General features: G+C 38.4%; 3 protein-coding genes and 1 non-coding gene across 4 annotated transcripts; 2 read left to right on the top strand and 2 right to left on the bottom strand.

Annotated features, from left to right (window-relative positions):
* The first annotated feature begins 312 nt into the window (after positions 1–312).
* LOC133825497 (uncharacterized) lies at positions 313–2,584 on the top strand. Its single transcript, XM_062258428.1, has 3 exons — positions 313–360; positions 1,100–1,954; positions 2,033–2,584. Exons 1-3 carry the CDS (start codon positions 313–315, stop codon positions 2,582–2,584), a joined length of 1,455 nt encoding a protein of 484 aa, XP_062114412.1.
* A 325-nt stretch (positions 2,585–2,909) lies between these two features.
* LOC133825496 (uncharacterized) lies at positions 2,910–5,330 on the bottom strand. Its single transcript, XM_062258427.1, has 2 exons — positions 4,925–5,330; positions 2,910–4,876 (listed from the first exon to the last, which is right to left on the bottom strand). Exons 1-2 carry the CDS (start codon positions 5,328–5,330, stop codon positions 2,910–2,912), a joined length of 2,373 nt encoding a protein of 790 aa, XP_062114411.1.
* A 976-nt stretch (positions 5,331–6,306) lies between these two features.
* Positions 6,307–20,304, top strand: LOC133823514 (DNA repair protein RAD50). Its single transcript, XM_062256328.1, has 9 exons — positions 6,307–6,501; positions 6,602–6,802; positions 6,922–7,039; positions 7,250–7,320; positions 7,449–7,497; positions 7,627–7,703; positions 7,801–7,910; positions 19,605–19,704; positions 19,963–20,304. Exons 1-9 carry the CDS (start codon positions 6,390–6,392, stop codon positions 20,055–20,057), a joined length of 933 nt encoding a protein of 310 aa, XP_062112312.1. The 5' UTR covers positions 6,307–6,389; the 3' UTR covers positions 20,058–20,304.
* A 4,848-nt stretch (positions 20,305–25,152) lies between these two features.
* LOC133828093 (small nucleolar RNA R71) lies at positions 25,153–25,259 on the bottom strand. Its single transcript, XR_009890735.1, has one exon. It is a non-coding gene; the product is annotated as a small nucleolar RNA R71 (small nucleolar RNA).
* Positions 25,260–27,437: the final 2,178 nt, after the last annotated feature.

The following is a 27,437-nucleotide window of genomic DNA, read 5'->3' as shown; positions in this document are numbered from 1 at the left end:
ATACTGTCAATATCAAATTGTACTGTCTTATTTTGAAGTGTTGAAATAATTTATAAGTGATGTGTATTATGGTATGGCCTTGGCTGAAATCATGAATATATATATACATATATTTCTTTAATATAACCAAGAAAAGGTTGACTAGAATGAGGAATGGGACTGTATTTTGGGAACTTTTGAGGAAATAATATTCTGGTTGTTGTGGGGTATGCACTATGATTAGGCTTGTTTTAGTTATAATAACTGTTATTTAAGGATGTCTCTCACATTAGTTACCATATGTACTAAGTGGTCAAGAGTAAGACATAGCTTATGGCAATGCTGGCCAGAGTTGCATTTGGTTCTACAATTGCAGCCAAGGTGGTTTAAAATTAAGGTGACAACTAGAATTTGCAGTTGGTACACGTGGGGCTGCAGAATTGGTTTGGCAATCATTTTCTGATGTGTTTTAATCATTACACCTCTGATGCAAATGATTGGCTGAGTTATGGAAAACTTGTACGGTAGATGGCTGGTGAAAAAGGTAGAGAATAGAGAAAAAGAGAGAAGAGAAGCTCTGTAACTCTTTGAGAATATCGAATTGAGATGGCAAGATTAGCAAAATGAACTTAGGAGACCTTTATGCTCTGAACTCCCCTGTGTTTTCTTCACTTGTCATTGCTGCAGTGTTTGGTATTTTGGTTTTGGTGTGATTTGGTTGCTGTAGAGTTTCTAAACTAGTGTACATAAAATGTACCTCAATAGTAAATTTTTATATGACCCCACAAATGTATTACCGAAAATATATATTTTTACTCTTGTTGTAAAAGTTGTTTAAATGTGGAATAGATAAATCTTTGTCACTTTTATCTTATTAAGTTATGTGTGAATTGGGTGTGAATTAAGTGTGAATCAGGATTGAAATATGTGTGAATCGGGACTGAACTATGTGTGAACTGTGTGTGAACTGTGTGTGAATTATGTGAGGTTGGTGTGAATTTGGGTGAGCTATGCGTGAACCATGTGTGAACCATGTGTAAATAATGTGTGAACCGTATGTGAAGAAAGTGTGAATATATCTGAGTTATGTATTAAGCGCTTATTTAATTTACCTTTTCAGATGTCACTCCTCATGCTTCCTACTGAAAGGCATTATCCAGCAAAGGCTGCATATAGGGGAGGGAGCATTATGAGTACAATAATAGCGAAGTTCACGACATTTGACTTGTTTGAACGAGCAAAACAGTCACCATTCAAGCAATTCTTCTTAGCTCCGCCTCTACAATATTCTGGAGTTATTATTCACCAGTTACTGCTTAGGAGAGTTGTTGGTAGAGGAAAGAACGAATACTGCTTGAATTTTAATATTTGTGGTCAGAATACAAGGTTTGGAATTAGTGAATTTGGTTTGATCACTGGATTGAATTGTGGAATTTCTCCGGATCAGGCAAAGTATAAAGAAATGACCAAGAGTAAAAGACTTCTCCAGACATACTTGAACAATAAAGAATGTTTGTCTTCTGAAGAGTTGGAAGATGGATTCAAAAGGTGCGATGTGAAAGAAGACGTATGGAAATTAGGTCTATGTTTTTTGGTAGACTCTCTTTTATTACCTAGTGAACCAAAGAAGAAATGCTTTATTGATGTCCTTTCCATCGTGGAAAATGAAGATGACTTCTTCAACTATCCTTGGGGGAGATTATCGTACGAGAAGACATTATTCGGCTTGGCAAAAGATATGGAAAGGCTAAGGAATAAATACTTGAAGAATGTTGAGCAAAAGAGAAAAAGACCAGCACCTCAGTACACAATTTATGGTTATGCCATTGCTCTGCAATATTGGGCCTATGAAATTTTCACAAAGTTCTCTGCATTTGCTGATCAACAACCCCTGGCCTTTCCAAGAATGCTTAGCTGGTCAGCGCATAAAATGCTGAAAGAGAAAGATATTGAAGGTGTATTTAAGAAAAAAAGTGTAAGTCGTTAAGATTTTATTTGAGTTTGTGATTTATAAGTAATGTTTATACCTTATTAATTTATTATTTTGTTGCAGAATCTTGTGAAGGCCACGCTCAATCCAAGACCCGAAGAGAAAGAATTTCATGACTCTATTATTCAAGGACCAGATGAACTACTCATGGGACATGTTATTAGCTTTGTAGACGATGATGTGGAATTGGAGTTTGAAAGGGAAGAACGTGAGGAATCTCCCACAAAGCCCGATGTAGCAGATGGGCATCGTCACGAGCAAGACAAGAAAGAGATACCAACTCCAATTAACACCCACCATGAAAAGTTGTTAGCTGATATTGACACTTTGAAAAGTAACCAACAAAGAATGGAGGAGAAGTTGGATTATCTAATTGAATTAGTGCTCTCGCAACGTAAAGGTAGTGATTCTGAGGATTCATTATCAGATGAGCATCTTGCTTCACCACACCGTACATTTATTATGGAGCACGTTGTTGGAGAAGATAGCCCTAGCTGTAAGGTGGTATCTCCTGGAGATATGGCTGGGGTGGAATTCAAGAGAAGGAGGGTTCCAACGAAAAGAATTTTTGGTTCCGAGTTTACTGATCCAACTAAGAAGAAAAAGAAAGCATAGACAATTGTAACTGATCCTTGTGAAATTAATCCCCTACAGCCATATGACGAAAAGCAAATGAGACGTTTTAAGAAATGGGTAATTGGTTTAAAAAAGAATAAAAAAGAACCAGGTGTGAATTATGTGTGAATTATGTGTGAACCGCATGTGAAATATGTGTGAATAATGTGTGAACTATGTGTGAATTAGGTGTGAATTATGTGTGAATATGAATTAGGTGTGTCCGAAACAACAAATTTTAACACAAAAAGTCGTATTACTGTACCAATCTAAAAATTCAAATTCCGCAATTGAAGAGTACAAAGTAAAACAATAAAAGTACAAACTAAGCATGTCTAGACGGCGGGGGACAAACAATGGTGCACGTCACTCGATTGTGGCCCAGGACACCACATCTACTACATCTATGTTGTTTGCTATTCTTCTCACCCTTTGATAAACGTCGTTTCTTCTTTGGACGACCAGCCTTCTGCTTCACTAAAGGAGGAGCTATCATCATACTTCCTATGTCATTTGGTATCACCCAAGATTCTTCATTACCCAGCGTATATACAGATCCACCATAGGATGACAACCATGCTTCAACTGTGTAGAATCTGGAGCATAAACTATATGGACTAATGCCACGATCTCGAGCACCAGCTAGAGCGTGTTCACAAGGAAGACCTGTCAAATCAAATCTTCTACAACTACATGTTTTCCTCCTCAGGTCGACATCTCCATCAAGATCACCATCCAATACTGTTATTTCATACTGACTAGACGGAAAAGAGAACGAGGTAGTGGACTTGTCTGCTAACTTTCGCAAATCAGCTTCCACTTCTGTGGCAAGAGGACTTGTAGTCGCTGATGCTGCAGTTCGACGCTCGAAAAACCATTTTTGTAAAGTGTGCCTCATAAATTCCATGAGACAAGTAATTGGCCACCCACGTGCCTCAGCAATGACATTGTTCCAGCTTTCGGCAATACCTGTAGTCATTAAATTATATCGATGACCAGGAAAGAAAGAACAAGCCCACTTTTCAAAACCCACTTGATTCTCTAAGTATTGAGCAATTGCAAGATCTTTGAATTTAATCTTCTCAAAATGGCGTAAAAACTCTCGCTTTCTATAAGCTTTCGCTGCAAGGAAGAATTCTTCATGGCAATGGTCAGTTTTGAACTTCGCACGGATATTCATGCTAACATGATGTATACAAGCACCGTGGTGTGCCTCAGGAAAATTTTTAGTCAAGGCACTTGCTATACTAGTATGTCTATCAGACACGAATACTAGATTCTCCACTTCACCAATCGCTTCCTTCAACCTCAGTAGAAAATACAACCATGAGTCATTATTCTCTGAGTCAACTACTGAAAATGCAATTGGATATATTTGCATGTTAGCATCTTGTCCCATGGCACATAACAAAGTACCTCCACACCGAGTAGTCAAGAAGGTTCCATCTACACATATAACTGGGCGAATATATGTTTTAAACCCCATTATAGAAACACCTAAGGCCATGAAGCAATATTTGAACCTACCTTCATTGTCCATCTGCAAATGAGTAACAGTTCCAGGATTTTTTTGCTCCATCATGTATAGAAATGAGGGAAGTTTCTGAAATGATGATTCTGGTGTACCTCTTATGTAAGCCAATGCATGCTCTCGACACCTCCAAGCTTTAGCATAGCTCATATGAACTCCATATGATAAACTCATATCTTTTACAATTGACCTTGGCTTGTAATTAACATCATCACCCTCAAATTTTCTCCTTATGACATGTCCAATAAGCCATGGGGATGCCTGACGGTAATCTTTATGTCGAACATCCAATGAGCATGTGTGTTCACCGAAAAATTTACGAACCTCGAACATATTGGAATTAACCAATTTTGTAGCCCTCAACCTCCATTTGCATTTATCATCAACACATACTGTACACCATATATTTTTCGCAGACTTCTTTACTTTAAACTTAAAGTTTTTCTTTAATGCATAAAGATGGAGTTTCATCTTCAACTCTTGCTTGTTCTCAAATATTTGACCCTCTTTTATTTCCCATGAATTGATACTCGAAGAAGATGTCAGTAATTGAGCTGTTGAGGCTGAAGTAGAGCCTTTTTCCCCTTGATTCAACAAAAGTGGAGTACTCCATAGATTATCTTCGCCAACCTGTCTTACTTTACGACCTCTATTATTTGAGGAATCATGACTCTTCAATACTTCATTGGAGGTTGACTGTTGTAAATTATGCTTCACAAGTACATCATTGCAGGTAGACTTATCAATATTTTCATTATCATCTGAGCTTAATGCATCATTATTATCATCATCACAACTGTCTTCATTGCCATCTGCATCATTATTATCACCATCACAACTATCTTCATTGCCATCTGCATCATTATTATCATCATCACAACTATTTTCATTGCCATCAATGCAAAAATCATCATTCACTTTGGTTTCAACTGGAGGAATAGTATACAACTCACGTGTTTTAGTAACCAAAGGATCATTACTTCTCTTCTCTATAGTAGACACACATAGGGGTGTCCGATGATTGATAGATGTTCCTATCTCATCAAGAAAAAAAGCAACATCATCATCATTACTAATTAAAGATGGAGGGATACTTTTACTTCCAAAATGATAGATTACATTTAAGTCAAGATCAATACGAGACTTGTCAGCTCCGATTAAAGTATACAATTGATCAACAAGACTATTGTAAGTGATAGTCTTTGGCACCTTCATACCCTTGCTTTGTTTAGCACTAAATGACCAACCTTCGTTCAAAACTTGTTCCCACGATCCATTATATAACTCCACAATATTTATATGTGTTTGACCTGTATAACATATGACAAAAGGTTCGAAATCCAAAGGTTATTAGGTAAAACTAGCCAAAAGAAACAAGAAATAAATGTGTGAAGCAAGCATGTGTGAACCAAGTGTGAAACGTGTGTGAACCCAGTGTGAATTATGTGTGAACCAAGTGTGAATCGTATGTGAACCAAATGTGAATCATGTGTTAAGTACTCGTGAACCAAGTCTGAACCAAGTATGCATCATGTGTGAACAAAGTGTGAATAATGTGGGAACAAAGTGTGAACGCAGTGACCTAAATTGCGAAAATGTGAACCAAGTGTGAACAAAGTGTGAATAATGTGTGAACAAAGTGTGAACACAGTTACTTAAATCGCGAAAATCATTCGAAAATTCGTCATCTCAACATAAAATTATCTCTTTTCACAGATTTTTAGTGTATAGTAGTTCCAAAATTCTATTTAAACTATTACACAAGACACCCATAACCTATAAATAAAAAAATACTTACTCATTATCAAATCAAATGTTCAATCTTCTTCAAGTTTGGGAGATGATTTTTATTTAATCTTCTTCAACTTGGGTGAGAAGAAAATAGATGTGGGAGATAACGTCACTTTCTAAATTTTGGTGTGAAAAAATGGTGATGACCTTTGAGATTTGATGATTTGAGAGAGAATATGTGTTTGCTATATTTTGTGAGAGTAGATCATTTCCATGGCGGCTAGGTACGTGCAAGACAAATAAAAGAGAGAACAACTTAATATCTATTGAAGGGTATTGATGTCTTTTTAAGTGCTTATAAGGTCATTAATGTGAGAAACATTAATGAGGGGTTATGGTTATAAATATACGGTGAAAAATAGTTAATTCATGGAGTTATCCTATTCATCAGCATCCAATCTTTTTTAATAGAAAGAAAGATAATTGAATTAATTTAAACCTCTTCTAAAAAGAGATTTCCCGCGCTCATTTGTTAGAGAGAGAATGGAAGAATCAATAGATAGGTTGTGCAGAAGTTTAGCATCGTTTAGCAACCATCTGGAGAGCAGCTGCGATGCCCTCAAGCAGTCTATTAACCGTCGCGCCATCCCTCTCGGTATTACTATTACTACTAAATACTCTCTATTTCATTTTCACTTTACTTTCTCAGCAACCAAACACAATTTCATCTACACATATCCATGTTTATATATAAGATTCGGCATCTTCTACCTTCATACAATGCCTCAATCGGAGGGTTTCGAGTGCCGGTGGCGAACTTAATCTGCTTGAATCGATGTCGTTGGGAACTGTATCTTTTGAGGAACTATTAGGGCACTGTAACGAGGTCTACAAGAACAATCAAATACATCTTCTTGAGCTCCAAGATCATCTTAAGCCCTTAGGGTTTGTCCCCGGTAATTATCCCCTACAATGTCTTTTAATATTTAATTTCCGTATTTGATTCTGTAATTATGGATTAAATGTTAAAATAAATAATGAATAAATTAATACTGGTTCTGAATTCTGATTTTAGAATTGGAGATGGATGATGAAGATGAGCTTCTAAACACCAATTCATCTATTGCGCTTGATACATACTCGAAGATCATGAGTTCGAACCGTGGACATGTTTCTTTGGACGACGACGATTTGTATCCTCTTATAACAAAATTCAGTATAATCCAGATACCGAGTTTTTTTTTAAACTATGTTGCTCATGCTATGTACAACTAGGAAGTTAGATTGGAATTCAATACAGTGTGTGAATTTTGGACTAACACTGAAGATATTGATTGAATTGGAAAACCTGGTTAGGAAACATTACTATATCTCTCTGTCTTTCTTAATTGCTTGTTCAATAGGTTTGATGAATCGTTGAGTTTGAAGAATATTGGCCTTTCCAATGTTTGCCTTGCTTCTTTAGCATCCGAAGGTAAGTTGCTTGCTTTTTGGTTTGAAAATTCTTAAAAATGAGCCCTTTTTTAGGGTGATAATGATAATATAGGAGCACCTTTTGCGTTCCCAAAATTTACCTTTCTCTTATTCGATTTTCTGATGCAGAAAATAATAAGATTGATGATCTAGATGTGTATTTGCAAGAACCCATAAGGTTAGTTTTCAAAATCTTAAAAGTTCATTGTCTTGGAAAGGAACTTTTTCTTTCTTTTGTTTTATCATTATCTTGTCTGTGATTACTTCTGGTCTTCAGAGGTTATTTATGTACTCTTTCACTATACAGAAACCGGTCACATGACTTGAAGGAGCAAGATTATCCAACCTTGGGAATATCCAAAGTGAAAATGCACTTCGATGATGGTATTATATCTTTATCACTACATTTCGTGTGAAGTTCATTATTTGTCCATGATTAATCTATAACTTTTCCTGCCCCTTCTTTCTCTTATATATTTAGAGGAAAATGACGATGTTTTAAAGCCTGTCAAAGCTCTTTCATCAATAAAATTAGTGAAAGATGATTACGAGAATCTTCCTTCCTACATGAAAGGTCTAGCATCATGGGAGGTATGAAGTTCGCCTTATTATGTCCTGTGATTTATGTCTGTAAAGCAAGTAGTGAATTATCTGATCTTTGGTTTGAGAATTGTTCTTTAATCCTAGGAATACATCTCAAGATTATGAAAACTTCTAAACTGGATACTAATGAATGAAAATAGTAAGAGAATCTACAGTGAGGTTTTTTCATTGTACCAATTTTATACAAAAAGTTCGTGGACAAGAAAGTTAGAACAGTGCTAATAGGATAGGAGCATATGAGCAGGAAAATTTCTAGTGATATTTCAAGTTGATCGGTGATGATACATCCTTCGTTAATCCTTTTTGGTATTGTTTCGTGATGAATGGTTCTGATAATAACTAGTGTAAAATTGTCTATTGTCTTTCATATAAGGCTATTTAGGATTTTTGTGCCAGAATTATGACCTATATATTATTGTGACTCCCAATTTTTTTGGATTGTTAAAGATTCTCCACGAACTATTCATAGTGCTGTAAAGTGGGATTTCAGTCTAATTTTGTCCAATGTGGCTAACGACATGTTGACGTGGCTCTTTGTCCGCTGATGTGTCTTGGTCACGTTAGCACCACATGTATATTTAAAAAAAATTAAAATATTAAAAATATATTTTTTTATTAAAAATTAATAAATTTAAAATAAATCATAATTTATAAAAAAAATTAATTTTGTAAGATTTGATTTAATTTAAATTATTTTTAGCGTAATGATTTAAAAATGTATTTTTTTAATTTTAAATTATATATGTGTTGCTAATGTGGCTAAGAGAGAACAGAAGCAAAAGAGAATTTGAGAGAGAAAGCTCTGATCGAATGAATAAGAGGATTGACCTTGAGGTCTTTATATATATGATCAAGAGTGAGATTATACACAATAACAGAAATCCAGTCAGCCTCCTGCAAACCAGGAAGGCTGTTAGAATTAGTTACAAAAGCCAGTTGTCATAACAAGATCAGCTCTAACGGCTCTAACTCTCATCTCACTCTTCTTCTAGAACCTCTTTGGACTTTCTATGAGATGGTTCAACATTCCCCCTCAAGCAAAAGGGAGATTTCTCTACTTGCAGCTTGCTTCGAAGTCTAAGAAACCAATCCACTTCGAAGCCGATTCACTGAAAGTCCCTTGGTCAAGACATCAGCCACTTGATCATAAGTGGGAACATATCGTATGTCTATGGCTTTGTTCAGAACCATATCTCGAACAAAATACACATCGATTTCTATGTGTTTTGTGCGAGCATGATGAACTGGATTAGCTGCCAGTGAGGCTGCCCCAAGATTATCACACCAGATAATTGGAGGTTTAGGCAACTGTATTTGCATTTCTTTCAACAGAGCAACCAGCCAACATACTTCAGCTGCAGTGTGAGCTAGAGATCGATACTCAGACTCTGTACTAGACCGAGCTACAACTTGCTGTTTCTTTGAACTCCAAGAGACAAGACAAGGTCCAAGAAACACACAATAGGCCCCTGTAGATTTCCTGTCATCAGGACAGTTGGCCCAATCCGCATCTGTAAAGGCTTGAAGAGACAGAGTTTTAGAGTTGTTAGACTTAAACCAAACCCCATAGGACATAGTCTCTTTTAGATATCTCAACACACGTTTGCATGTTTTCCAATGTTCAGTGGTAGGTGCTTGAAGAAACTGACTCAGTTTTGAAACTATATAGGCAATATATGGTCGTGTGATGGTTTGATATTGCAAAGCACCAATTGTGCTTCTGTAGAGAAACACATCTGGAAATGGTTCCCCCTCACTCCTGGACAAGGTGTGTCTTGGTGCAGCAGGAGTGGAGTGCCCCTTAGCACCTTCCATTTGGGTCCTATATAGCAAATCACTGATATACTTAGTCTGAGAGAGAAAAAGGCCAGTGGAATCTTTGTAAGCTTCTATGTCGAGAAAGTAATGGAGAGACCCCAATTGCTTGAGAGCAAATTTCCCATGCAAATCAGTGATAAGTTGAGTGATGAGAGATGTATTGTTACCTGTAACTAAAATGTCATCTACATAAACAAGAAGATAAATGACATTTGAATTACAGGTATATATGAGGAGAGACACATCAGACTTGGAGCTGAGAAAACCCCATTGCACCAGAGCAGTTTTCAGCCTTTCAAACCAAGCCCTGGGAGCTTGTTTAAGTCCATATATTGCCTTGTGGAGTTTGCAAACATGAGTGGGGAATTGAGGGTCCACAAACCTCGGAGGTTGAGTCATATAAACAGTTTCTTGAAGAACTCCATTCAAGAACGCATTGTTCACATCTAACTGTTGAATGTCCCATCCAAAGTGCACAACTAGAGTAAGATTTGTGCGTACTGTAGTGGGTTTCACCACTGGACTATACGTTTCATCATAGTCAATGCCAGGGGTTTGGTGGAATCCTTTTGCCACAAGCCGAGCTTTGTATCGTTGAAGGGTGCCATCTGGGTTGAACTTCAGTTAGTAAACCCATTTATTCCCTACAATATGTTGAGAGTAGTGATAGGGTACCAAAGTCCAAGTTTTATTACGAACTAGAGCATAAAATTCGTCTGACATTGCTTTATTCCACTTGGGATCGCTTAAAGCTGCAGCAAGAGAAATTGGTTCTCTGAGACCAAGATGGATAGAAACTGGATGTTTGGAAGCCACTAAGACCTTTGGTTTCACAAAACCAGACTGGACCCGAGTTGTCATATGATGAGTAGATGAAGTAGCTAGTCTGTAATGTGCTGGAGCTAGTGGAGAAGCACTGGAGGCTGAAGAACCACTCTGTGCAGTTGGTGAACTTGTACTGTTATGAGAGATGGCAGGTTCAGTATGAAAAGAGTCAAGAGAGAGTGAACTGTCTTGGGCCACAACAGGCTCAGATATGAGATTATTAGCACTAGCAGTTGATGTGTCATGAGATGAATGGCCTGTGTGGGAAGACTCAGATGTAGATGAGTCATGTGGTTGTAGAAACACAGCTGGAGAAGTGCTTGCAGAGGGGGGGAGCTCACTGCTTGTAGGTTCAGCTGTTGGAGTGGATGTACTAGGGGGTGGGATACAAGTGGATAAGTTTTTGGAGAATTTTATAGTAGGTAGTTGACTCACAGTGTTGGAATTTGAGTGAGACTATTGAGAAGGGAATAGTGTTGTACAGGGATATAGATTTTCATCAAAAACACAATTCTTGGTAATGTAAATTCTACCAGAAGGATGCAAACACTTGTACTCCATATGTTCATTGCTATAACCTATAAACAAACACATTGATGACCTGAACTCAAGCTTGTGTCTGCCTAAGATGAGGGTAGCATGCTGAGCCAAACACTTTGAGGAAATTATAATCAGGTTTAGAGTGAAATAGTTTGTAGTGTGGTGTTTTCCCTTTGAGAACAGTTGTTGGCAATTTGTTTATTAGGTTAACAGCAGTTTGGAAAGATTCCCACCAAAAACTAAGAGGCATGGATGCTTGTGCTAGGAGAGTGAGGCCTAATTCAACCACATATCTATGTTTTCTTTCTACCCTCCCATTTTGTTGGTGAATATGGGGACAAGGTTTCCTGTGGTGAATCCCAAATTGTTCAAAGAAAGGTTTAAATGACTTGAATTCCCCAACCCAGTCACTTTGAAAAATCTTAATTGGTAGATCAAATTGTTTTTCCACAAAAATCTTGAACACCTTAAAGATACTAAGAGCCTTTGACTTAGTTCTCATGGGATAAATCCAACTAAATCTGGTGTAATCTGATACACTCTGATAGTATATCACAGAAAATATAAAACAAGAATGAGGAAAATGAGAGAGAATTTTATTGAAATAACAAAGAACAATCCAGGATATTCGAGAGACTTGGTTTCTCCCCAAGAGCTAGCGCTCAATTACACAAAATCAGACATGCCTAACTCCTCATTCTCATCCCTTTTTATTCCCCTGACTTACCCAAACACGCTTGATCCCAAACAGGAAACAAACCCAAAACAGAAACTATTAAAATAGAAATAGCCATTAAATAAAAATCAAACCAAATCACTAAACTTCCATAAAGAATTCAACCAGCCATTGACCATTAATTGTGTTTCCTCCTAGCATAGGTGTACCGTATAGGAGGTTTATCATTACTCGCCGCCAAAACTTTCACCTTGTCCTCAAGGTGAAACTGAGGAAATTGTTGCAATAAGGTGTCGTAGTTCTCCTAGGTGGCCTCAAATAATGGTAGCTCCTTCCATTTGATTAACACCTCCAGTTTGTCATTGTTGCGAACTCCCAACACTTTAGATGGTTTCACCAGTAATTCCAGATCAGGACTGAGTTGCGGAGGTAGCACTGGCGAAGAGTGAGTGACCCCGTGAGCCCGACGAAGTTGAGAAATGTGGAAGACGGGGTGAACCGAGGAAGTAGCAGGCAGTTGCAGCTTGTAGGCTACCTCCCCTACACGAGCCAACACTTCAAATGGTCCATAAAAACGAGGAGAAAGTTTCTCATTGCGCCTAGCAGCAAGAGATTTCTGTCGGTAAGGCTTGAGCTTAACAAATACCTTCTCCCCAACCACAAGCTGCTCATCTCTGCGTTTCTTGTTTGCAGAGTCCTTCATTTTGTGTTGAGCCCGAAGCAAATGCATAGTAAGATCGTCTAACTGAGCATCTCGTTCTTCCAACAACTCATCCACGGAAGATACTTGAGTGGTTCCTTGCTTATAGCGGATAAGGGCAGGAGGGTCACGACCATATAAAATTTTAAAAGGAGTGTGTTGGGATGCTGTATGAAAGGAAGTATTGTACCAGTACTTTGCCCATGGCAGCCAGCGCCACCAAGAACGGGGCTGTTCAGAAGCATAACATCGTAAGTACGTTTCTAAGCAACGGTTCACCACTTCTGATTGTCTATCTGTTTGGGGATGATAGGCCATGCTATGGCGAAGTTCCGTACCTTGTAACTTGAATAACTCTTGCCAAAAATGACTCATAAAGACCTTGTCTCTGTCTGAGATGATAGACAAAGGGATCCCATGAAGACGCACTACTTCCTTCAAGAACAGTTCAACCACTGTACGAGCAGTGAAAGGATGTTTTAGCGATAGAAAATGAGCGTACTTGCTGAACCTATCCACCACTACCAAAATCGTATCCATTCCATGAGATCGGGGCAGCCCCTCTATGAAATCCATAGTCAAAGTGTCCCAAACCAGCGAAGGCAAAGCAATGGGTTGTAATAACCCAGCAGGGGACAGATTCATAGTCTTATTCTTTTGACAAATTTCACACTCACGTACCCATTTCGCCATTGATTTTCGCATCCCCACCCAATACAAATCAGCAGAAATTCTCTTGAAAGTCTTGTCCTCTCCCGAGTGGCTGCCAACAGGAGAATTGTGGTACACTCGTAAAATGGTAGAAACGAGGGAACAATCATTCGACAACATCAACTGCCCTTTATACAACAATCTGCCATGGTCCAAAGAAAATCTAGCAGCTCTTTGTTGTCCTTGCTGCAAATCAGAAGTAAGTTTAGCCAAAAACATGTCCTGTTGCAGCTCTTGTTGCAAAGCCTCCCAATCTATGCCTTGAGAAAGCAATAGGTTCTTACATTCAGCTGGTAGATTGACTATCGAAAGTGCATCTGCCACCCTATTACTAGCCCCTGGTTTATATTGAATATCAAAGCTATAGCCCATGAGCTTGGCCATCCAACGCTAGTACTCCGGAGCGACTATACGTTGTTCTAGCAAAAACTTCAAACTTTGCTGATCCGTACGCACCTCAAAGCGTCGTCCCAACAAATAAGGACACCATTTCTGGACAGCAAAGACAATTGCCATCAACTCTTTCTCATAAATAGGCTTGAGACGCGCTTGTTGACCCAAAACTTGGCTATAAAAAGCTATTGGACGTTGCCCTTGCATCAAAACAGCCCCCAACCCATACCCCGAAGCATCGGTTTCCACCACAAAAGGGTTGATTGAAATCTGGAAGTGCAAGTACTGGAACTTGAGTCATTGCACGTTTAAGAGTCTCAAATGCTCCCGTCGCTGCCTCATTCCATCCAAACCTATCTTTTTTAAGTTGTTCCGTCAATGGCCATGCTATCTCACTATATCCTTTGACGAACTTGCGGTAATAGCCCGTGAGACCCAAAAATCCCCGCAAAGCCTTGATGTTTCTAGGTTCAGGCCATTCTAACATGGCTTGCACCTTGGACTGATCCACCGCGACCCCTTCCCTTGAAATAATATGGCCCAAGTAATCCAACTGTTCACGAGCGAATGAACACTTCTTACGATTGGCATAGAGATTGTGTTGAGAGAGTAGTTGTAGTACTGTGGACAAATGGCGAACATGATCGTCGAGACTGCGACTATACACGAGAATGTCATAAAAAAAAACTAAAACAAAGTGACGAAGATGAGGGCGAAATACCTCGTTCATCAAAGACTGAAAAGTCGCCGGAGCATTGGTGAGACCAAATGGCATCACAAGAAATTCATAATGTCCATCATGAGTACGAAAAGCTGTCTTATGCACATCCGAAGGCTGAACACGAATTTGATGATAGCCAGATTTCAAGTCAAGTTTCGAAAAGATTGTAGCGCCATGAAGTTCATCCAACAGCTTATCAATGACAGGGATAGGAAATTTATCAGGGACCGTTTCACGATTCAAAGCGCGGTAGTCGACACAAAATCGCCAACTCCCATCCTTTTTACGGACCAACAACACAGGGCTTGAGAAGTGACTTGTACTGGGTTGGACAATGCCAGCAATCAACATGTCCTTTACTAATTGTTCAATTGCATCCTTCTGTGCTTGTGGGTACTGATAAGGGCGTACGCTGATTGGTGATGTGCCCTCTCGCAGGGTGATAGAGTGTTCCCGACCTCTCAATGGTGGCAATTCCAGTGGCATCTCAAAAACATCCTGAGCTTCATGCAAAACCATAGCAATTCCAGCAGGTAAGTCGTCCTCCTTAGTCTCATAAATCGAAGCCGCTCCAAGTTTAATAATTAGCCCCTCATCGTCATGTTGGAACGTGCGCATCATGGTTTTGAGGGAAACCAGTGTCTTGTGTCACTGATGAGTTCCCAATTGTAAACTTCATAGAATGAGACTTCCAATTGATATGGGTGACTCCCAAAGTCTCTAACCATTGAATACCCAAAATCATATCAGTACTACCCAATGCTAAAGAAAGAAAATCCTCAATTATTTCAACTCCTTGTAAAGTCACAGCCACTCCTTTGCAAATTCCCTAGGTTTTAGTAGCTTGGCCAGTGCCCAATACAACCCCGTAAGGTGTTGTCTCCGTAACAGGAAGCTGCAAGGTTCGAATGAGGACAGTTGAGATGAAATTATGGGTTGCTCCACTGTCTATGAGGACTACTATTGGCTGAGAACCCACCTGCCGAACCAATTTGAAAGTTTTTGGAGCCGTAAGTCCCACCACAGAATTAATAGAGACCTCCACCACTCGATTCTCAAGGCTAATTGGCGCCGAATCTTCATCTCCCAGAACAGGTTCATCACTGGTCTCTTCAAGCTCATCATGGTCACCATCTTGCAACAAAATTACTTGCAACTCCCTTTTCTTGCAACGATGACCAGGAGAAAACTTCTCATCACATCTGTAGCATAAGCCCTTGGCACGTTTGAGTTGTAATTCGGCCTCAGATAGTCGACGAAAGCCAGAATTCTCTTGAGCAGCGATCGTACGAGAAGAAAGTGGCTTGGGTGATGGCGATAAAGAGGTACCAGACGGTTGACCGAGGTTGCATGAATACTTGGGACGTTGGGTCAGCAACTTTGTTTCAACTTTTTGGGCTAATTCCATAGCTTGCTCCAGCCCATTGGGCCCGAAAACAGTAACGTCATACCCTATGTCAGATTGGAGCCCATTAATAAAAGTGGATTCCAAAACCTGTTCTGAAATGCCCTCAAGTGATGATGCCAATAGTTCAAATTGTGTACGATAGTCACAAATAGAACTAGTTTGTTTAAGAGCGAGAAATTCGCGATACATCAAACCAGCAGGAAGAAGTTGAAACCGTCGTATCATTTGGTTCTTCAATTCGTTCCAAGACGTGAAGGGCTGACGTCGATTCTCCCATTGAAACTAGATCAGCGCCTCCCCTTCCAGGCTGATGACGGCTGTCTCTAAGCTCTCGGTATCAGTCATACGGTGAATAGAAAAATACCTCTCTGCCTTGAGAATCCATCCATTTGGATTATCATCGTCAAAGGACGAAAGCTCAATTCGCCGTGGTCGAATATCCCATCTCGGGGTGGCCGGTGGATGTCGTTGTCCACCGAAATCCCAACTACTGCCCCCAATCTCAACTAACTTACCCCTAGGTAGCACTCTTGCCGCCTCGGCAACCCCAATTGCTGTCCCAGAAATCGAAGACTGCTCACGTCCGTCCACAATATTCTCTAGTCGATGGTCTTCCTGGCGATGCATCAACTGATCCAAGCGACTAACCACCGTGGCCATTCCTTGTTCCAACTCAGGTAATACTTTCAATTTTTCTGTGGCGATTAAACCCTCCACTGTTTCCATACGAGTTTCCATCTTAGTAAGAACCATGAATTCGAATCTCAGACGGCGCCACTTGATACACTCTGATAGTATATCACAGAAAATATAAAACAAGAATGAGGAAAATGAGAGAATTTTATTGAAATAACAAAGAACAATCCAGGATATTCAAGAGACCTAGTTTCTCTCCAAGAGCTAGCGCTCAATTACACAAAATCAAACATGCCTAACTCCTCATTCTCATCCCTTTTTATTCCCCTGACTTACCCAAACACGCTTGATCCCAAACAGGAAACAAACCCAAAACAGAAACTATTAAAATAGAAATAGCCATTAAATAAAAATCAAACCAAATCACTAAACTTCCATAAAGATTCAACCAGCCATTGACCATTAATTGTGTTTCCTCCTAGCTAGGGCTGGCAATTTTCGATACGACACGATGACACGACTCGAAAACGACACGAAATAAATGGGTTTGGGTGACACGTTTAATTTTCGTGTCATAATCGTGTCGACACGTTTAACATGTTTATTAAACGTGTCATTTTCGGGTCAACCCGCTTAACCCGAAAATGACACGCTTAAGACACGTTTAAGATTATATAAACATTTTAATTTATTTATATTATGTTAATCGTGTCAATTTCGTGTCGTGTCATTACACGTTTAATTGTGTATTAATCGTGTCAGTTTTAGATTTGTGTCAAATGACAAATTTATTAAACGTGTTATCGTGTCGACACGTGTGACCCGCTAAGATAATCGTGTCGTGTACGGGTTTACTCTAATCGTGTCGACACGATAACACGAACTGCCACCCCTACTCCTAGCATAGGTGTACCGTATAGGAGGTTTATCATAATCATCAAGAAACTGAATGTAATATTTAAAACCATCATTGGATTCAATTGGTGATGGCCCCCATAGGTCAGAATGTATGACTTGTAAGGGTTTATTTGTCTTAGTTTCAGATCTACCAAATGGTAACACATGACTTTTCCCATATTGACAAGCACAACAAACCAAATCTTTATTACTTTTAAAAGAAAGAGTACATCCAGGAATCTGTTTAGACAAAGAAGCTAAAACTCTAGAGTTTGGATGGCCTAGGTGCCTATGCCAAATGGAGTTATTAGACTTTACAGAATTGTAACAATGACTATTGAAACTGGAGTACTTATGTGAACTTGACTCAGATGGATGATTTGACTTGACAGATGGTGGAGAAAGGTTGTACAATCCATTCCTAAGCTCACCTTCCAGCAGCAGAGCTCCTGTTGTTTTGTCCTTCACATAGCAAAAAGATTTGTGGAATTCCACAAACACATCATTGTCATCAGTTAGTTTAGAAATACTAACCAAACTTTTTCTAATTGTAGGAACACATAAAACATTCTTCAATTTGAGTAAATGTTGTGAGGACTTAGATGAAAGAATTGTTGAACCAGTGTGAGTTATAGGTATACACTTACCATTTCCTACCATGAGTTGGTCAGATCCATGGTACTCGGTTGCCATCTTGAGATTGTTGAGATCAGCAGTTATGTGATCTGTAGCTCCACTGTCAGCATACCAGCTAGGGTCTCCAATTGTTTCTGGTGTTGCAAGAAAGGCATTCTTGCTCTGGTTCTCAGATGTGGGGGATTTGTTGGACTGAAAATCCTCATCAAGATGATGCCAGCCGCTCAAAGCTGTGTGTCCTTGCTTTCCACAGATCTGGCAGATCAATTTGGTGTTGGAGTTGTTGCCTCTAGGCAAGTCGCTGTTGCTTCTCCCTGCTCCACGGCCACGACTAACATGTCCACGGTTAGTTCCTCGACTTCCTCGTCCTCTGGTGCTCATCTGAGCAAAATTAGCAGAAGGATGATGAAGATCCATAGTAGCTGAAGCAGACCAACACTCGAGGCGATTTTCCTAGCTGAGGAGAAGCGATTGAACCTCCTGCAAGTTCAATGCAGAACTCTGTTGAGTCAGAATGCTTGAGATTGTTGCATCATACTCCATTGGCAGACCCTGGAGAATGTGCATAATCAAGTCATCTTCAGTCATCTCCACTCCGGCAAGCATGAGGATATCGTATAAGCTCTCCATTTGTGCCATGTAGTCAGAGATGGACTGAGATCCTTTCTTCATGGACTGGATCTGGTTCTTGAGAGACATTACTCTCACTCTGCTTCTTGAAGAGAAGAGATGCTCGAGAGTCATCCAGACCTCGTTGCTGGTTTTGCATCGCACCACCTAGTTGAGAATCGGAGGTGACAACGACGACAGGAGCCAGCTCATGAGAAGTTGATCTTCTCGAATCCAGAGACTGAACTCAGGATTTTCGATCAGAATCCGTTCGCCTTTCTCGTCAGTGATCTCGACTCTCTCCGCTAGACAATCCTTCCGTCCGAAGATGTAGTCTCCAAGGTCATATCCTCGCACAGCAGGAACCACCTGAGATCTCCAGACGACGTAGTTCGATCGATGACGCTTCACGGAAATCACAGTGCTCAGTGTCGACTGAAACGCAGCTTGCAATCGAGTTGCAGAAGCTCCAGCAGAGGAGGAGGAAGCTCCAGCTGAAGCGGATGAAGCTTGGACGCCATTGCTCTGATACCAAGAGAGAACAGAAGCAAAAGAGAATTTTAGAGAGTTTGAGAGAGAAAGCTCCGATCGAATGAATCAGAGGATTGACCTTGAGGTCTTTATATATATGATCAAGAGTGAGATTATACACAACAACAGAAATCCAGTCAGCCTACTACAAACCAGGAAGGCTGTTAGAATTAGTTACAAAAGCCAGCTGTCATAACAAGATCAGCTCTAACGGCTCTAACTAACTCTCATCTCACTCTTCCTCTAGAACCTCTTTGGACTTTCTATGAGATGGTTCAACAGGCTAAGACATATAAGCAAACAAAGAACCACGTCAACATGTCGTTAGTCACATTAGACGGAATTGGGTGGAAGTTTTGGGGAAATTATAAGAACCTAAAAAAGTCAGGGGACAATAGTGTATAGATCAAAATCCTAAATAGCCTTCATATTATGCATCAAATTGAGGTATTGAATTTCCAGAAGATATATGACAGTTCGACTATATCATAATGTTTTGCATTTTACTTGATTTCTAACTGTGAAGATAATTTTGAACGCACATTGTCTAAAATATTATATCTTGCATTATGATCTCCAAGGATTTGCTCACTGCTGTTGACAAGATCAATTCAAGCCTGAATCAGAGAAATAATGGAAGTAATTTCTTTGGCCAAGATGAAATTTCATCACTGGGGTTGGGTGAGTACCTCTTCTGATCTCATGCTAGTAGCTCTGTGAAAATTACAAATTAACAGTGAATTACAAAACATATATTTTTTTATACATGAACGAGTATATAGATTTTAGGCGGAGGATACAAGTATAATCTATCATGGGTTCTGTTCATACTTATTTCTTTCCAAAACCTTATATTTTAAATATAGTTAATGAGTAATCAGGAATAGTTCAGTTTCATTAAGATTACACTCATGAGTAATCTTAATTTTGTTGGTACAGGGCCAAAGACGAGGTCTTATCTGCTGCTGCTTGTACGCATGGATCGGCTTGTTGTCGAGACTATAAATGGTTTGATTTCCTACCGAATTTTATAGACACGGTGGAACTCTATAGACTAACAGATGCATCATCGGGAACTTTATTATGTGTAGCTGAAAATATTGATATTCAGCTATCTTTTCATTTGCAGATGTACCGAGTAATTGTTCGGCCATTATTTTAAGAGCAATTTACATATTCTGATGCTATTTCAAATTTATTTACAGAAATAATGGTACTATTTTTATTTACAAAATTAACTTATATAGACTACTGTATAAAAAATAAGTTGTCTTTCCATTATTTTTTCTCGACCCATCTGTTCTAATTAAACATTATTTTCAACTCTTAAATTTTCAAGAAGTACAAAATTACCCCTTTAAGAAAAAAGACTTCTTTCTCCATTATTAATTTTCTTATCTAATATTTACTTATTTATATATTCTAAACTAAAATAATAATAAAATTAATATCTTAAAAACAATAATCATAATTAGTTGGTAAAAATAATTCTACTCTCAAATAGTAAAAGTCATAACCTGTTATATAAAAAAGATATTTACATATACATATATTTTACATATAATTGCAAAAATCTCATGACTATATTTATACGTATCCAAAATTAGGATATACTATCATTTCTTATCATATACTTTTATTATTGAGCTGGAACGAAATATACAATCAAATAAAAATATTATCTCATTAAAATAAGAATTGCTATTGAAATCACAATGTTCTACATTTATAATATGTTCACCTATACTTATATTTTGCACATTTTTTATATTTTAAAATTGATATTATGTGTTTTTTTTAATGATTATACTAAAATGCGTTGAAAAGGGGTGTATTAAGAAATAAAGTTTATGGTTTAAATTATTGTTGAATGAAAAAAAAATTATTACTAAATATATTATTATAAAAAAAAGAGAGGTGATATCAATCAAATTAGTAGAGAGAAATATCTCCACTTTCATTGCTCTTCGCATTCTCCACTATATTTTCCACTTAATGTAAGATAGAGTTTATAAAATGGGGAAATAAATCAGACACAAGGAAAGAAAATTAAGTTTTCATTCTTCAGGGAGCTCTACAAAGTAAGTACTAGGGCTTGCCCCTATTTTCTTCTCAATTTTTCAAGCATCTTTTCTTCTCCAGTGATTCTCTTCTTTTGTTCTTGGTCCACTTTGAACTAGGCTTTATAAGCCACAAAAGGTCTCCAAAAGTGAGATATAGCCAAGGGAGAAAGAAGAAAATCTTATTTCTCCATGTCATATGTTAGTTAAATTTTCCTAAAAATCAAAATAGATTTTTTATGTTCTTTATGGTCCACTTTGACCTAGACTTTATAAGTCTCAAAAGGTCTCCAAAAGTGAGATATAGCCATGGAGGATATAATAAATCTTAAAAAATAAATTAAATGTAGTTATGCTGCCAAATTGAAGAAATTCAGTATAATTACATTTACAAAATCGTTTCTAAATGTTATTGTCTAAACTCACTTTGTTTTGGATAAATATGTTGGATTAAAAGACTGAACTTTGTGATATTCGAAGTTAAAGCAAACAAGAAGAAATCGTCTAAAACAAATATCTTATTTGCTTATTTGACTTGCTGCCTATTCATAGGCTTTCGCAAGTCATATATTTCTAAATATATGTATATACATATATGAAAGACTTCTCAATGGTTATTACTCATGGATGTTATCCCCAAAATTTCATTCGATGACGTGGCAATCGGATGGGACAAGTGGCAATGCATGGTCAGTAAATGACACATTAATAGTCAATAGATGTGTTGACTAAAGTAGTGAAAAGTTTGGGAGTTGACCTGCAGAGTTGTGATATTACTGGTCAGGAAGTAAATTTAGCCTACCGGTGGTGTGCCATGCCCGACCAGTGGTGTGATTTGCCATGCCCGACTGGTGGTGTGCCATGCCTAACTAGTGTTGTGATTTTCCATGCTCGGCTGGTGGTGTGCCATACCCGACCAGAGATATGACATGCCTGACCAGTGGTGTGCTATGCCCGACCAGAGATGTGACATTCCCGACCAGTGGTGTGCCTTACCCAACCAGTGGTGTGCTTTGGCCGACCGGTAAGGTGTCTTGGCCAACCAGTCACTTCGGGGAATGGATTTGGTCGATCGACGGATCAAAATCTCAGGAGTTAACCGTCTAGTGACTCTTCAGTAAAACCTCAGTAACAACTTCAACCCGAATCGCTCGTAACTACTGCAGGAATCTCTCAAATATCCCGAAGTAGTAGCTATATTGTTGTAATTTAAACTTGTTTATTATTTATTAATTAAAGTTTGTTGAAACAACCAAGGACCTCGTCAAAATGGGATATTTCTCATGTACGATCCATGAGCCTATAAATAAATGGCTCATGGCATCATTTGGGGGGATCTGATCTTTTGGAGACTCTCTAATTTTGAGACTTTGGGACTGTTACTTGGGGCATTCTTGGGGCATTTTCTGAGAGAGCTTAGAGAGAGAAAGCTTGTATTCTCTAGAGAGAGAAATTCTGTATTTTTCTACTTATACTTAAGAAACTCAGTTGGCTCAGGTTCATCTGATCTTAAGTGTAGGATACATATATCACAACTCCAAGTGGATTAGGCTACTACCAACAAATTGGGGCTGAACCACTATAAAATTACTTGTGTTATTTATTTTATATTCAAGGTTTATTGTCGTTTTTGCGTTGATTAGTGTTCAAAAGTATCATTTTATTAGTCTTAAAGTTTAAAATTAATTAAGTTTTAATTAATATTTTCATGGATTTATTGTCATATATTTGATATTTGAAAATATTAATTTTAATTTCATTTGTGTTTAATTTTCAGGAAAAAAATATATTTTGACACAAATAAAAAGAAAGAAGAAAGAAAGAATTAAAATTGAAGAAATCACGAAGAACATTGCATTTTTGACAAGATTAGGCCCAAAATGGAGCCCAGGCCCAAAGTCTTCAGCAACTAGCAGCCCAACTGAGCCAAGCCGAGCTAGCCGAGCCGGAGCCGCCCAAGCTGCCTGACATGCGCCTGCCACGCCTGACGCACTCCACTGCCACGCATGACGCGCCATCTGCCGAGCCAACCCGAGCCCGGCACCTGTCCCACTCGCCTGCAGCTGTCTCCCACGCGTCTGCCATGCCGCTTGCCGAGCCAATCAGCTTCCGCCACGTGGCCTAGATGTCCTCCACGGCTCAACACCACTTGCCTCACTTCCATCAGTTTTTATGTCACTTTCCCATTATTTTGTACATGATTTTACACATTTTGGGTCCTATTTCCACTATAAATAGAGAGCCAAATTGAGAAAAAAAGGGTATGAGATTGTGGAATTAAGGTGGAGAGTATAATTAGAGAGAAAAACATTCTTTTTTCTATTTTTCTTTCATTTCTTTTACATTTCTTTGAGTGAAAACAATGCCTATTTTAGGCTAAATTCTCTTGTGGAAAGGCTAGAGTGAAGTTCATGTTTCACATTATATTTTTAATATATTGATTCTTTATTTTGTTCTTCATTTCTATATCTTTGTTACAATTAAATTTATTTTCTTCTAATTTTTATTCTAAATTTATTAGTGTCTTTTACATAAGTATGGTCATGCTCTTCTTATGTAATTTAGGCTCTTGATTTAATTTAGGATATTTGTTATATTATATGCTTTTTACTGCATTCTGTCATTGGTATTTTGTCGCTCTAAGGTATATAATATGATAGGTTTTTAAAATTAGAAGTTAGTATAATTTAATTAATAACATATTTTAAGGTGAGCTTTATTATATATATTTTCCAACTATAATTAATGGTGTAGAATTATAGTTGAGTAGAATGAATCAATTTTATTAAAATATATATATGTTTGCATGAATGAAACTTATGCCTTCCATATTTTCTTTCTGATTCTAATTCCTCGATTTTGTTTATTTAATGTTTAAAATATATATATTCTTTTTCAAAGTTACATTATTTCAAATTTTATTATTTCTAATTTACTAATCTTTCTTTTTACTTGTATTTTTTCTATCTGTGGATACGACATAGCCTGATTACTACTGCGACTGCTTAGGAGTTATTGGGCGATATCAATTTTTGGCGCCATTGCTGGGGAGGTAATTCTACAATTAAAGGTTTGCATAGTAAATGAATTTTTTTTCTATTTAAAAAAAGTAGTATAATTTTTTGTTTATTTCTCTTTTATTTTATTTTTCCTTAGTAATTTTTTTATTTATTCATTTAATTTTTTTGTTATTGTTTTATTTTATTTATTTTACTTTTAGGTTTAGAATTTATTTTCTAGATTTAGGTTTTTTTCCGAAAAAAAGCATAAAATTTTAAATCATAAAAAAAAAAACAAAGTATTGAGAACATTTGTGTAATTTTGGAAATTAGTAAAAGCCAAACTTGTTTTGTCTTAGAAAAATTGGTTCTTAAATAAGATCTGTGTTAGCGTTACCCTCCAACCTTTTCTAAGAACATCGGGGAGTTCTAGATAAGCTCTTGGGCCTAAAGTGGTACCTTGGCAGCCTTCCCAATTGGCCTGGGAACATTTTTGGTGTATACTTATTACACTATTACACACTTGCGTTTATAATACTTAAATATATATATATAAGTCATGAAATAGAGACGCACTAGGGAGATTCGTGAGACAACAAGTAGAAGCTTTAGAAAACTCTCCTAGTTTGTCGTTTTCTTCCATTCGTTCAAATTCTCCCGATTCACCGAGACTTCCTGAACCACCCACGATGACTCATCAAGATGAAGTCCAACCAAGAACGCTACATGACTATTTACATCCTATGCGTACAACCATACCTTCATGCATAATGTATCCCAACAATATGCCAAATTTCAATTTCAAACTCGGCATGATTAACCTCTTACCAACCTTCCATGGGTTGGAAAATGAGAGTCTGTACGTGCATATACGGGAGTTCGAAGAGGTGGTGGCTACATTCAACAACCGAGCTTATGTCACCAACATTGTGAGATTGGAAAATTTTCCTTTCTCTCTCAAAGACAAAGCAAAAAGTTGGTTGTATTCCTTAAGGCCTAGATCTATCGGAACATGGGACGAAATGACAAAAGCATTCTTTGCCAAATATTTTCCGCCTTATAAGACTAGCAGCCTTGAGAGGCAAAGCTCTACCTTCACCCAGAAAGACCATGAAACTTTCCATCAGGTCTGGGAGAGGTTTAGAGATTTGATAAATCAATGCCCACATCATGGATACGAAAGCTGGCATCTGATCAGCTATTTCTATGACGATCTCACAACCGGATAAAGACAATTTCTACAAATGATGTGCAATGGCGAATTCCTTCAAAAAGATCCCGATGAAGCTTTCGAGTACCTCGACGATCTCGTTGAAAAGTCCTACACATGGAATGGACCGAGTCCTATGGACAAGCCACGATCAACTGGAATATACCAATTAAGGGAAGATAACAACGTCAAAAGCCAAATTGAATCATTGAGACAACAATTCGAGGCTTTCAAATCTCAAGAAGGTATAGGAATCCACATGGCTGCAAAGGTAGAGATACGAGATCCATGCTTCATCTGTGGAGAGGTGGAACATCAACTGCAAGAGTGCCCAACTCTTGGTGAGTTAAGAGGAGGAAATGAGGAAAAATGCAATGCTTTAGGGGATTACAAGAAGCCTTATAACCCTTTCTCAAACACTTACAATCTCGGTTGGCGCTACCATCCAAATTTCAGCTGGAAGGATTCAAACCAAGCATCTGGGAGTCAATGGAGGCCTGAGCAGCAACAACCGCCAAAAGCATACATTGCTCCTCAAAATAACATGCAGTCAAGTAATTCTCTTGAGAATACTTTGCAAATTCTTGCGCAAACACAAATAGCCTCAACTCAAGAGCTCAAATCTTGTTTCACACAAATGATAGAGGAAATGAAAGACATAAAAATCAAAATGTCGAAGCTAAACACTACTTTGGAAAATCAAGAGCATGGTAGACTTCCCGCTCAACCTCTAATCCATCAAAAAGGGCAACACATGGCATAAGCCTCCTCCTCTCCAGATACAAATTCCAAAGAGGTTAATGACATCTCTACTCGAAGTGGTCAAAGTACGGTTTCACCGTTAACTTAGACAATGAGTACGTCAATGCCCACTCCAGATGATGATGTGCCAATAAGCATTCCAGTAAAGGAACCCTTTCCTCAAGCTTTGAAATCCACCGGAAAGGTACTGGAAAATCATTGTGAAATCCTAGACCTTTTAACACAAGTGAAGATCAACTTGCCATTGTTGCATGTGATCAAAAAAGTGCCGGCTTATGCCAAGGTTATCAAGGATTTGTGCACCGTTAAAAGAAAGCACCATGTCAAGAAAAATGCATTCTTGGCAAAACAAGCTAGCACGGTAATTGACTGCGAGACACCGCCTAAGTACAAAGATCCTGGTTGTCCCACCATCTCATGCCAAATTGGGGAGCAAGAATTTGGTCAAGCCCTTCTAGACTTGGGAGCAAGTGTAAATCTCATGCCATATTCAATATACTTGAAATTAGGTCTAGGAGAACTCAAGCCCACATCTGTGGTGCTACAACTGGCCGATCGACCAGTTAAGAAACCTCGGGGAATAGTAGAAGACGTTCTGATTCAAATTGAAAAATTCTATTACCTTGTTGATTTTCTCATCTTGGACACTCAATCTGAAGTGAGTATAGAGTCCAAAATTCCCATCATTCTCGGTAGACCTTTCCTCACAATAGCAAATGCACTCATTAACTGTAGGAATGGTCTCATGAAAATCTCTTTCGGGAACATGACGTAGCGCTGTAGCGCCCACTTTAGGGTGTTGTAGCGCTACCCTGTTCCTAGAAAGGGGGTTTATGGGTTATTTATTAGGGTTTTTGCGCGGGGGCTCGGGGTTTGATTCCACCCACTGTTTGGTGGAATTAGGGCTTCCCGAGGGCTCGGGATTGGTCCCGAGGCTAGGTTTTGGAATTGAAGTTTGGAGTTGGTTCTAACTTGTGACCGTGACTAGGTGTACGCTAGGGCTCAGACGGGATCATGCTTGAGGATCGAATTGAACAAAGCTATCGAAATCTAAAGGTAAGAAAACTACACCCGATTATGTGTTTGTGATGGGACTAAGAGCTCCCTATATCTGTATGATGTCATAGATTGTATTATTCCATGGGACATGTGATAAACGGCCTAAGGGTGCCGTAAATAATACTTGCGCACAAAGCGCGACTCGGCCACTAGTAGCTGAGGACAGCTTAATATTCACTGAGCTCGGTTTAAGCGGGCCAGAGTCAGTGGGATAAATAGAGGGTGCGGCCTAAGGGAGTTAACCCTGGTTATCATATGTGAATTGATTATTGATATGAAATGATGTACTTGGCATGCTGAATACTTGAATAACATGAATGTTTG

The sequence above is a fragment of the Humulus lupulus genome, chromosome 3 (assembly GCF_963169125.1).
Source record: "Humulus lupulus chromosome 3, drHumLupu1.1, whole genome shotgun sequence".
Classification (NCBI taxonomy): Eukaryota; Viridiplantae; Streptophyta; class Magnoliopsida; order Rosales; family Cannabaceae; genus Humulus; species Humulus lupulus.
This window is presented reverse-complemented; position numbering and strand designations above follow the sequence as displayed.